Source organism: Oenanthe melanoleuca, chromosome 2 (genome assembly GCF_029582105.1).
Source record: "Oenanthe melanoleuca isolate GR-GAL-2019-014 chromosome 2, OMel1.0, whole genome shotgun sequence".
In the NCBI taxonomy this organism is placed as follows: Eukaryota; Metazoa; Chordata; class Aves; order Passeriformes; family Muscicapidae; genus Oenanthe; species Oenanthe melanoleuca.
In genome coordinates, this window is record NC_079335.1 from 24,573,044 (window position 1) to 24,585,878 (window position 12,835).

The window sequence follows — 12,835 nt, forward strand, 5'->3', positions numbered from 1 at the left end:
AAGTATTTGTCCAAATATTACTTTGTGCTATTTCAAGCCCAACTTATAAGGCATGTCAATCATAGTTTTCTATAGTAACTTCTAAAAAATAAACTGACTATATCTTTGTTTCATAAACATATTAAAAACTGTACATGCTTGTTCTGTGCAAAGAAAATCTGTTCAATCTATTTAAAGAATTTTATCTGCAAATGTTCATGTTTATGGTTAAAGGGCAAGAGTGAACATTTCTTTAGGAGAAGGTAAACGAGTAAAATCAGTTTTTGCCTAACAGTTCAAAATTTGGTTGTCTCAAGGAGTATCTATGCATTAAAAAGGTCATTTTTTTGTTTGTGATAGGGGATAAGGAACATAAATATGTTGTTTCTTCCTTCATTACTCACGTCCTAAGTACATTCCTACCTTCACATTCCTACCTCACAGATCTGCTGAGATCTTTTAAGTATATACCACTAGTCAAATACTAGATCTGATTCTTTTATTTCTTCTAGATATTTATGTGTAGTTATATGTGAACTTCTCCAACGATTTTCTACCATGCAAGGCAGTTCAGGTAGTTGGGTGTCTTGACTTGTAAATGTGAAATTAAAACAAGTGAAAAACCCTGCTCATGACACAGTCAGTCAATCAGTCAATCAATCTCTCTGATAACTCAAAGAAAATAAATACTTGGTTCTTTTACAAAATATTTCTGTTTGTGTAGATCTGAAAAGATCCTCCATATTTCACAACCGTCTTTCCATCCTAAGGTTAGCCATTTCTAGTTTATTTCTCCACTTTAGTATGTGCTGACTATTCTGGCATTTTTTGTGACACAGTGGTTCTACTTTTACGATACAGCAACAGGTGTTGGAGCAGTTGCCATTGTTACAGTGCTAACAGTAATTTCAAAAGATCCTGGGCTCAAAACTTTTCAGAATGTCTGTTTGCTTCCTTGTACATTACTTTCAGAACTTTTTTGACTTTAGAAGTCTTTTCCTGCTTAAAAAATAAGGGATTTTTTTTTTGTTTTGTTTGTTTGTGTTTTTTAAAGTGGAAGTTATTTCAGAAGCAAAGGAAACTACTGAAGTTGTCTTATCTTTAGTTTCTAAAGATTATGAAATTTAATCCAATACTTGAAAATTCTGAGGCAAAAAATCATTGTGCACTAGAGATGGAACAAGAGAGGTCAAGGCACGTTACTTTATGGTACAAAAAAATGAGGTAAAAATGAGTGGCCTTTCTTAGTATTGATGTTGACATGTGCTGCAAAGAAAGGAGGATGTTTCCCAAGATGTGTAACTATCTCTGCAGAAGAAAGTGACATATCGTTCCATCTCTTCTGGCAAAAAGTATGACTAAATATGACCCCAGTAGATAGGCAAAATGTGCTGCTCAGGGATCAACGAGCATTTTAGGTTCTATTTGTCTGAGTCCTGGTAATCTCCAGGCCATGACCCAAGTCCCAGTGGGACCATGAAAGAACAGTTAGAAATCCTTCAAGCTACATCTGGCTAGGAGGAGGATTGTAGCCCTCCAGATGATTAGCTGAAGCTCTGGAACGTGAAATTTTGTTGTAATCTTTATCTTAATGTGCAACTGCAAGTGTAATGGGAAAGCTGAGGGCAATCCTATTCTCAATCCTGTTCTCCCCAAGGCCCTCAAAGGATGGTGACTGAGGCAGTTTATAGAGTTGCAGATCCCCTGGTTTCAGACAATTTTTGAGTACGAACTGCAATCATTGGGAAACAAAGGATTGTCGCTTGTTGAGAAGAGCTGCTCCATAGAAGATCAGGTTAGATAGTAAGAAAGCAGAAGTCAGCCAAGACAGTGTTTTTTCCCTCTTTAAAGATGTGGCACTCAGACCTGGTTTTCTCACAACATTTACTGGGTTTTTTCTGCATTTTTGGTAAACTTCCATCCTTCCATGCATATTTAGTACAGCTATAGCCACTTTTGGAGGCTGCCTGCTTTCAGACAGCTAACCACAAACCTAGCTGGGAATGATGGCAACAATTTCAACTCAAAGCTGGCTTTCCTCTGATTTCTGATTTTTCTTCATCTCTGTTGGAACTGCTTGCAAGCTGCCCTCTTAACAGATGCTCCTCTTGCAGGCCAATCTGCCCCTGCTGCAGCGGGAGCTGCTGCACTGTGCAAGGCTAGCCAAGCAGAACCCAGCCCAGTACCTCGCCCAGCACGAACAGCTGCTTCTGGATGCCAGCACCACCTCACCTGTTGACTCCTCAGAGCTGCTTCTCGATGTGAACGAAAACGGGAAGAGGCGAACTCCAGACAGGTGAGCACCACCCACCTCTCCTGCCCTGCCCAGAGTGTCTGTGGGCCAGAGGTGCTGAGCTCCACCAGCACGGGGTGGGGCATGGGGGGATGCTTGGATGGTGGTCCCTGGGTGCATTCAGGTCCAGCCTGGCTGTGAATGTTTCCAGAGAGGCACATCCACCACCTCTCCAGGCAACCTGTGCCAGTGTTTCACCACCTTCCGTATTAAAAGTTTCTTCCTTATACCTAGTCTGAATCTACTCTCTTATTAGCTTAAAATCATTATCCCATGCCCTTTCTTAACAGGCCCTGCTTATGCATACATGTATATATATGTAGAGAGAGCTACCTAAACATATACATAATACATGCACACACTGACTCAGTCACCTCAGGATACACTGTGGTCATATCCACACAGAAGTAATGGTCAGCCAGTACTGTAGTACTTTGTGCACAGTATTTCTGTCATGAAATGACAGGCAGCAGATCATGCCAGCTCCATATGCAACTACTTTGCATCTGATGTTTTGAACTCAACATTTAATGTGAGGAGAGTCGCTAGGCATTTATATTGGGAAGTACAAGGTAAACCACAAAGCACACTCAGGGCTTTGACTCCTGCTGTGCCATATTTACATGTCCATACACAGAATATGCATAAGGATATTTCTTTCAAAGAGGAGAAATGTTTACTGAAATCTGTTTTGTTGTTGAGCTGAGGAGAGTCCATGCAGAAATGGGACCAGTGAATGCATGTGTATGAAGTACAGTAGATTTAGGGGTATGGAAGAGTTTTTATTTTCTTGAATAAAGTTCTATGTTTAGTGTTTCAAGGAAATGACTCTTGTGGTTATTTACTTTTAACTATCTTCCTATGCTAATGTTAAAAATTCAACTGGCATTTACATTTTACCTTTGGGAAACTCAGATGTTGTCTTTTTCTTTGATTTGTTTGCCATGGGTTTTATAGTGTGGAAAACTTCTATTATGCTCCTCTGCCAAATACCACTACATGTATGCTTGAGGTATGCAAGTGTCCTAGTTATCCTTTAAATGGAAAATAAGATTTGCAAAGTCAAGAAGCGTCGTAACTTTGTACAGGTGACATTTTTGTGTTGGAACAGGCTTGAATGGCACAAAAAAAAAAGAGAAAACAAAGTCTGAAAGCTCACAGTAAAACTTAAGACTTCTCATAGCCAGAAGTGAACAGTAAATTTTAAAGTCATATAGCCATTACATAGAAAAAGATATGAAAGTATTTGAAATTAGTTTGCCTGAGATTGTGTTTCGGAAAAATAACTTTGGACTAGTGAAAAAATTAAGGTACAAACAGAGGAGGTCTTTTTATATGTAGCTACCCTCTTTTCACCAGTTTTTCCAGACAGCCTGACCAAACTGAAGCAGCTGTTGGGATTAACACAATCATGTTTCTGTACCCCAGAAAGATGATTAATTTTTGGACATTTTACGTGTATTCTTTTACTGTGTGCAATGAAAAAACTTTTCCAAAGCTGAAATTTAGCACCTTGGGGCAGTTCTGCATATCCTCAGTCTTTGCAGAATAGTATACTGAAACAGCTGTTAAAAAGGCCTCTTAATATCTTAAGTGAATAACTTAAATGTCAGCATGCACACTCCGGTGTCAGTAGCAGACACAACATTTTTCCTACAAGGAGGTAGACACACATGAAATTACCTCATAAACCAGTGAGGTATTGCTTGATAGAATACAGAGGAGAAGAGTGATGTGCCTTCCTGACAGCACTAACTCACTTTTTTTTTCCTGTTAGTAGAGAGCAGTGTTAGTCATACCTCCCATAAGACCACAAAGGAAAAATGCAGAAGTGTTTCCTTTGCTTTCCATTCATAGCATTTGGAATAATGCTCCTCTCTTTGAGACCCTGTTTGACAGTGTGGAATTTCAGTTATTTTCTAGTAAGAGCAGTCTCACCTGCATTATCTTCAGTCCTGCTTGTGAGGGAGAAGATGGGTGACACAGGTAGAGACCAGGACAAGAACTTTGTATGCAAAAACCTTGTGTTGGTTTTATAACAAAAAGGACATAAGCACATAAAAGGGATCAGCAGATCAGGAGAATATTGGATTTTAAAGTCAGTCTTCATCTCTTAATTAAAACTGAGGCCCAGACCTAAAGAGATTTTGGCATGGTTTATGAATTTTCTTTTTTTCAGCATTTCCTTTTAGTTAAAATATGTTGGTGCTCTTGAAATTCCTAAGTCTCTGCTTGCAAAGTCAGATGCCTTTGACTTCACAATTGAACTCTCTCTTAGGCTGTGAACAACTTGAGGAGCCTTCATCTCCTCCACAGGTAGTGATGCAGCTTATGGGGTGAGGGAAAGACAGTTTAACTTTCACTGTTGTGGGTAAGGCCTGTGTTTGAATTCCCAGTGTCCAGAGAGGCTGTAGTGTGGGGTGTCCCACTGGCCTGCACACTCCAAGGTGCAGCAGCTTCTGTCAATTGCAGCCTGAAATTCAGCTCCTTAGTTCTGTGGAAGTGGTGTTCCAGAAAAACCCATCCTTTCTGACTCTGCAATTGTTTGCTGCAATGAAAAATGCTCACGTGAAAAGAGACCACCCAGTGCACTCATTGGAATGGTACCTTGAGCTTAAAAAATAAGTTGTTTTTTTTCAGTGTCAACCAACCCTGTCACTGGTTAGTCACATCTACTTCTCCATTGCCTATGACTATAATAAAAGCTATACCGAAAAAAAAGTGGTAGTATTGGCTGAGCCAAGTTCATTGGAGTTGTCTTGTGCACTCAAGAACATTTGTGCAACAGATTTAGTAAAAAGAACAAGATGCTTTTGGAAAGATTCTTAAATTTACTGAATTGAAGTCTGAATACATTTTAATTTGGATAATGTAAGTAAATCAACCACAAAAAACTGTCCTCAGAGGCAGAACATGCCTAGACTGAGTGAGTATTGAAACCAAATACTTGTCTGGCTTTATACTCATTACACTATTAATTATTTTAATTGTTTACAGAGGAGCATGAGGAAACATCTGGAAATATATATACCTTTTATTTAGAAATATAAGTAATTTTCAAATATACTAATAAAAATTCAGCAGAAGGTATAAGACATACTTTAAGGGAAGAGTTTACTGTGATTCCATGGCTAGTATATGGAAAAAAAAATGCTAAAAGGCCACATCTTTCCAAGAGAACTAAGTGCAGCTGGAGTAATTTTGATTGAAGATATGTGTCTTACTGAAGTAAACTGTGGTATCTTTTTCATTTCTCAAGGTATATGATGTAGATATATAGATATATGGTTATACACAGGCATCCATTGCATGTAATGTATATGTTATATATATATATACATACACATTTGTATTTTTGATTTGGGCATGGCTAACTGCATACCATTGATTCCAGTAGAGGCAGAGTACAGTGGAGGATTAGGCAAAGAAAGTGGAACGTGTATTACATGTAACCACAGCTGCCTCATGATTTTTTGTTGAAGAAACTCCACATACAATAATTTTTTCTGTTTATAGTTTCAGAACCTTTTTTGCATATCCATTTTCTAATTCTGGTTATTTATCTGCATATCCAAGTCTACTGTATGTGAGGTTTTATAGAGCAATCTGACAGCCGAGCTTTGTGTTTTACTGAATGTTTTCTTGGTGCATATGGTCTGACACGGATGAGCAGCCACGGTGAGATTTTGGAGTCTATTAAACTAGCTCATTAAAAAGATCAATCTGTTTCTGTAATAACACTGGGAACCATCAGTCACTGCAAGAGAGGAAAACTGACACCTGAGGAGACAACACATTTTGGTAATTTGTTCATGACATGTCATGAACAAAGTGTTCGCTGTATTTTGTTTACAAGTTTTGGAGTTTACATTCTACTGTAGTAAAGCAAAGGAACTTGGAGCACAATGAGTTTTTATTTTGGTGAATGAATGCTTAATTATAAATCACACGATTTAAAGTACATTGACAACAAAAAACTTTGTGCTAATTACTCATCCTTTGGGCTTGCTGGAAAGGGCTGATGGGATATGAGCATGTCGTATAGTGACTCTGCATTTAGGACAGCTGCCTACAGAGTGGATATAGGATAACAAAAAATTCTGTTAAAATAGCATTATTTTGAGTGAGAAGAAAAAAAACCGGCCATGATCATGTTGTGACTTTAGAAAGTGCTGCTGTGGTTGCAGTACACTTGGAACCCATGACAAGAAATACATGTGGAAGGTACCTGGGCAGAAAGATCAACTTTGATAATGCTTTAATACTTACTAAATTAGGTAAATCTTATTTGAAGAGGCTTCTCAATATTTCACCTCAGTAAGGTGAAGGATGCTCACAGCTCTCAAGTCTGTGCTCCTTGTATGCCATGTGTAATTATGTGGAATTTTAAAAGAATTTTTGCAATATGAAGTGTTAGCAAGGAAGAAAAGTAATCTTTCTTGTAACACAGTATTATAAACAGCTACTTTATTCTAGCAAAGCATTTTCAATTGTTTGGTTTGTCAAACCTTTATTGGGGGAAGTCAGTTTAAATCAAAGCATCTTGCACAGTAGTGGATGAACGGTTTTGTCTCATTCTTGTAAGCTGACTTTAGTGTTCTTTGAGATTCGTGTAATACCCTTGATCAGGTGAAAGCTAATTTTCTAGCCAAGGCAGTTTTGCATGGTCAGATTTTCTACCCAGGAAATTATCCATAAATTACAATAATTTAAAACTGAGATCACAACCTACAAACCACATACATTCTATTAAATGGTTATGGGCTAAAAAGTAGTGTCTATTCTGCTATATTTAATCTGAGTAAATCGTGGCTTCAAGTAAAATGACCCCTCGTGTGTTTATAGCTGAAGGAGTCCATCTTTGTCATATTGCCAATTTTCTAAACAACAGTGTTGATATGTAGACACATCAAGGAAAATGTGGCCAACATGAGAAAGAAAAAAAGTGTCAGTTATGTTTCCTATACATTCACTGTTATTTCCTCTCTACAGCTTGTGGTTACTTTGTAAATTCAGATGAAAGCAGGTTAACATTGTGATGATGTTATATTTGGAACTACTGTTCTCATGGGTGTGCCAGTTACTGGGAAACAGGAGTGCTTCCTCAGGCACCTGAGAAAATGCTGTTGCCCCAAGGGGGTGAGACCTGAAAGTATGAGTAGGACTGAGATCAGAAGTAGACTGATTTCAGTCAAATTCAGAACATCTGAATTAAGGCACTCTTCATACTTTGTCTTTAATCACTATATTTAGTATATTCAGATGTAGTAAGTTTGGCAGTGATTCCTGTTCTTATGAGGTTTTCTAAGTTGTTACCTTTTATATATATTTTTATGTGATCAGAAACATTAAATGAGTTTATGTACAGTCTCATTCTGATATTCTGGTGAGCCGTTCATTTGATCAGTGCAGAAAATATTACAACAAATTGTAGAATTAAATTTTTAGACCTAGAAAAGACATGACAGCCATTACCCAGCATAATAACAAAACCATCATTTCAGCAAATACATTTTCAACAGTCATATTAGTTTCTATGTTTGTCAGAGCTCACTTGGTGTGCTGGTGTGTTTTCCAAGCTAAAGCAGCGCATTCCAGTTAAGGTAATTAAGTACAAAGCATTCTTAAAAACCACAGAAATACCTGTACATTAAGGTGCAAATATATACATTTGTATGAAAATACATATGATTTTAACATCAAGCTGTAGTGCAGAAAAGGAAAACTGGATTCCCACTTTTATGCCTTCACAAAAGTCAATAAGTTATTTAATTGTTTGCTGTTTCTGACTTTTACCCATCTAAGTTAGAGATCATTCTAACTGTAGTGCTAAAGGACTTAGGTGAATTATTAGTTTGCCTTGTACAGACAGGAAACTCCACTTTTTTTGCTTTCACGGTATTTTGACAACTGTATGATTGGCATATTGAGTTTGAGTAAATACGTGCAAAGAAAACACACACCAGCAACTAAATACAAACTTGTCTTGATGAGCTGTCAGAAACTATTGGGAGTTATTGCAAGCAGTTACATCATGCCAAAAATAATAAAAAAATATATGATGGACCTCAGGTTTTCTTGGTTAGGAGTTTTCACAGCCATGCTGCATTTCTTTTGGAACAAGGTACATGCTCCACTTTAGCAAAGTATGTCTTTTATATCTGCCCACAATTAGAATAGATGTCCTACTGTGCTGGTGAAAGATTCTTCCCTTTTTGCCAAGTTACAATTTAGTAAAATATATATACCTGCAGCTTCTCTGGCATTAGTAATTTTGGTGAGGTCTCTGAGAAATTGCTTCACTCATTCTGAAAACAATGCAGCCCATCTATTAATTTCCTGCTGCTAAGTTAGAAGAACTTAGTCTGATTCTGTCTCTCAGAGGATATTGACAATGACTTGGTTTCATGCTTCCTCTCATTGGCAGTAAATGAGAACCTGTTGAGGGGAGACAATTATTACACAGTGTTTCCTCACAGTCCCTCAAGGGTGGTTGATTGGCTTTCTGGGGGAAGGTTTGTTGTAGAGCAGTTCGTTTCAACAGGCAAACAAGAAAATTAGCTCAAATTTACCTTTCTGTCCAAGTGTCAAAAAATTGCGTTATTACTAGGAATTATGCATTATACCATTCATTTCTTCCAGAGGATAAAAAAGCAGCTTAATAAAGATTTTTGGAGGGAGGAATGAAACTTCCATTTGCAATATTTGTATCTAATAAACTTTCTGATCAAAGGTAATATTTTGTAGATTTTCTTTGTTCACATGGTTAAAGAAAAAACCAAACATATTTCAGTGAAATGAAACAAGGGTTTTTGTTTTTTGGGGTTTATTTGTTTGTTTGCTTGGGGTTTTTTGTGGGTTTTTTAAAAAATTATTTTAATGGAGGATTAGTTCAGGGTGAGTTCAAGATTATCAGGCAGAGGTGTCAAGAAGAGATTTCTTTGGAAACAGCTAATTATTAATTGAATTAAAGAGTAACTGGAATATAAAAAAGTGTGTCCTTCTCCTCAGTAGCTCTTCCAAGTTGCCTGAGCATAAAACCCTTGTCTAAGAGTAATGGAGTAGGAAATCCTGAACATCACTGAGGACTTAAGCCTAACCACATCTTCCTGCAAAATTAATGACAGTCACAGCACCTTTGACTGGAATAGCCCAGATGGTGCAAAAATCTCTGAAGGATGCATTTCTCATCATTTAGAGTCAATTTTTCCCCAAAGTCTGTTACACTGATCTTGATGGAAGCTCATGGCATGCTGAGCTTCAACACACTGACATGCACTGCTAGACTTTCTGGTATTCTATAAAAAAAAAGGCATTTCTTGATTTGCGTATTTCTCCTAATCACTATAAACTATAGCACTACTGAAAATAGGAATTTTTTGGTCTATAGCTTCATGTATCAGTTGATGGCTTCACCTCTGCGTTTGCATGTGTATCACCCCATCAGTGTGATCTTAGCTTGCTCTCCAGGCCCTCATTAACTGGCTCCATCAGAAGGCTCACCCTGCTAGTATTTCTCAAGTCACAGGGGTGGTTAGACAAGGTGAATGAGTCCTTTGTATGTTTCGAATCTGCAGTGTTATGAAATGTTCTGCAACACCACACATGTGGAGGAAAGTGAAAGAATAGCCTTTAGTTCCTGAAGCTGCATGTGTAGGTGGGGGGATGCATGTTCCCAAGCTCTGTTAACTAAGTGAATTAAAGTTCCTTTGCTTTGTTTTTCAGAACCAAAGAAAATGGCTTTGACAGAGAGCCTTTGCACTCAGAGCATCCAAGCAAGCGGCCCTGCACTATTAGCCCAGGCCAGCGGTACAGTCCAAATAATGGCTTATCTTATCAGCCCAATGGTCTGCCTCATCCCACCCCACCTCCACCTCAGCATTATCGTTTGGATGATATGGCCATTGCCCACCACTACAGGGACTCATACAGACACCCCAATCACAGGGACCTCAGGGACAGAAACAGACCTATGGGTAAGGCACGTTGATTTTCTGCATTGTTTTTTCAGGTTTCTGTTTCCCTTGTGACTCTGTTTTGTGAACTGGACCTTTTTACCTGCTGTTCAGATATAGCCTTTATGGCTGTTTGTCCATCCAGCTGTTTCTGATGGCATTATTGCAGATCTGTATTTGTAAAAGTGGATTTAATTTTGTCTCTATGTAAGAGGGTCAGAAGCAGGAGGAACCTATGTTTTCAAAGGTGCATGGGTGACATGGACACTCAGGTGTATGGCTTTTATTTTTATTCTAATGTCAGATTTGTGATGATGGCAACATCCATATAGCTTGATTTCAGCTTAGAGCAGAAGAAAGTTGTTATCTTTCAGAGAAGTGTTGTGTGTGTGACATCTCCAGAGCATGGGGATCTCTGCAGAGGACGTGAACAGCAGAAACACCAGCCACACCCTGTGCAGCATGGTTTGGTTTAATGCGATGCCTGATGCTCTTGGATTTTGATTCACATCTGCACTTACTGTTCTTCCTTGTTTTAAGCAAATCTTGAGTAAAAGAGGAACACTTACAAGTATTCAGCATCTGTACAGAGGAGGCTAAACAAAGAACAAGTGTTGGTTCCCCTTGAGTGTTGATAATAAATATTGGCTTGGTTGTATCATGTTGTCAGCTGCTCTGATATATGTGCTACATTTTAACCACATGTTGTTTAAACATCTGTGAAGGGACAAACCCTTAATGATGACATGGTAGTAATTACTGTATTTAGTGAAATAACACTGAGTTTATGCAATATTTTTTTCAACTCTCTGAAGTACAGCTAGTATTATATGCACTGAGTTACCAAATAATTGATAATTGCCTTGCTGACTTCAAGTAGTGCAAATGAAAAATTATATATTGTATTATGTTATACTTATGTGTATTATAATTGTACATAGTCAGAAAGAGCTGTGTCAATTTTTGAAAGGTCATCTTGCAGCCTATAGAACTTACAGAATTGAAGACATTAAATCGAGCAAAACAGTAGCATCTTGTATGGGAAAAAGTACTAAAGAGCACTTAGAGCAAAGTTTTAAAAAGCCTTTTTTTTTTTTTTTTTTGTGGAGGCATTCCTGATGCTAGAACAGGTAATATATGATTGGTTTGTCTATAGTCTCTTTTTTCTTCTGCTTTTTTTTCCCCCATAGAGGACTTCCAACATTGTAAACATAAATTGCTCCTCTTTGACAGGGTTGCATGGCACGCGTCAAGAAGAAATGATTGATCACAGGCTGACAGACAGAGAATGGGCAGAAGAGTGGAAACATCTTGACCATGTAAGGGCTAAATATCCATTTATGTATAATTGTCTGAACAGAGGCCTTCTAAGATAGGAATTTAAAATTTTTATTTTAAAACCTATCTGCATTCTAGGACAAGTTTTGAAAGCTTCACTGATTAAATCAGAGGGCTTGATGTTCTCCATTAGATAGTTCATACCAGGCCTTGCTGATAAGTGTCTCCTGCATTATCTTAATTATTACAGTCTGCCAAAAGAGGAATGGACTTTCTCTATAAATGCTGGATCAGAGGCATGGATTTGTTTCTGTATTTATTAGGTCTTGTAAAATTTGTAGGCATTAGTTCTGGACTACATCTTGTGTCCTCTGAGGTGCCATGTAATACTAGTGGTAGGGCTACAGCCTGTTCAGTTGTTTTTCCCTTGTCTTTGCTCTTTCTTCTGTAAGTCCCTATCTGTGTAGTTTAGGATCACCAGTTAAAAAGAAAGTGATTGTCATTCTTAAGACAAGTCTAGAATTTTTCAGCTATAGTTGAGGTTAACGGAGAGGGACTCCTTTGTTATTAAAACTTATGCACTCAGTATATTTTCTTTATTATTATGTCATTCTGTGAATAAAAAGTTCTTCTTTGTTTCTGTGCTCCATCTGCTGCTGTGAATAGTTGTTGAACTGTATAATGGACATGGTGGAAAAAACTAGGCGATCTCTCACTGTCCTACGGCGATGTCAAGAAGCAGACCGTGAGGAGCTGAATTACTGGATACGGCGGTACAGTGATGCAGAGGATTTAAAAAAAGGTGGAAACAGCAGCAGTAGTCATTCCAGACAGCAGAGTCCAGTGAATCCAGATCCAGTTTCATTAGGTACAGTATCCTCATTGAAAATAGTTTTCTCTTTAAGCTCAGCTAAGTGATAGATGACGTTTGCATTTGTTCTTCTGATTCTTCTATTATAGTGATTATTCCTCTCTGCTGACTACCCAGTTATCTCTTATGCCCAAACAATGGTGTTTCTGGGTGGAATGGCTTGAGGTTTTTTGGATGATGGTCATTTTGGTAATTTGCTTTATATTCAGCAGAGTCTGAGAGGGTTGGGTGGAAGGACAGACTGTCATGTAGGGGTGGCAGGGGTGGCAGAACAGTGAGATGTAGGCTGATTCTCTGTTCCTTCTGACTCCTTCTCTTGCCCAGCTGTTTAAAAAAATCTGTAGGTGCTTCTGGATTGTTTGCAATTTGAAACAGAGGGCTTCCACCTTCTTAAATCAAATGACATAACTTGGAAGTTGTCTGTGGAAAGAAATGGAGTTATAAAGATATAGGCACTTC

At 38.0% G+C, this 12,835-nt stretch overlaps 1 protein-coding gene across 6 annotated transcripts in view; it reads left to right on the plus strand.

Annotated features, from left to right (window-relative positions):
- The window catches only part of RUNX1T1 (RUNX1 partner transcriptional co-repressor 1), a 114,412-nt gene that overhangs the window by 75,364 nt on the left and 26,213 nt on the right, over positions 1 to 12,835 (plus strand). For all 6 annotated transcript variants that reach the window (XM_056483853.1, XM_056483851.1, XM_056483856.1 and 3 more), the window contains 4 exons: positions 2,094 to 2,275; positions 9,998 to 10,248; positions 11,461 to 11,546; positions 12,172 to 12,373. In XM_056483853.1, coding sequence (XP_056339828.1) covers positions 2,094 to 2,275; positions 9,998 to 10,248; positions 11,461 to 11,546; positions 12,172 to 12,373 — 721 coding nt within the window. The remainder of the gene's footprint in view (positions 1 to 2,093; positions 2,276 to 9,997; positions 10,249 to 11,460; positions 11,547 to 12,171; positions 12,374 to 12,835) is intronic.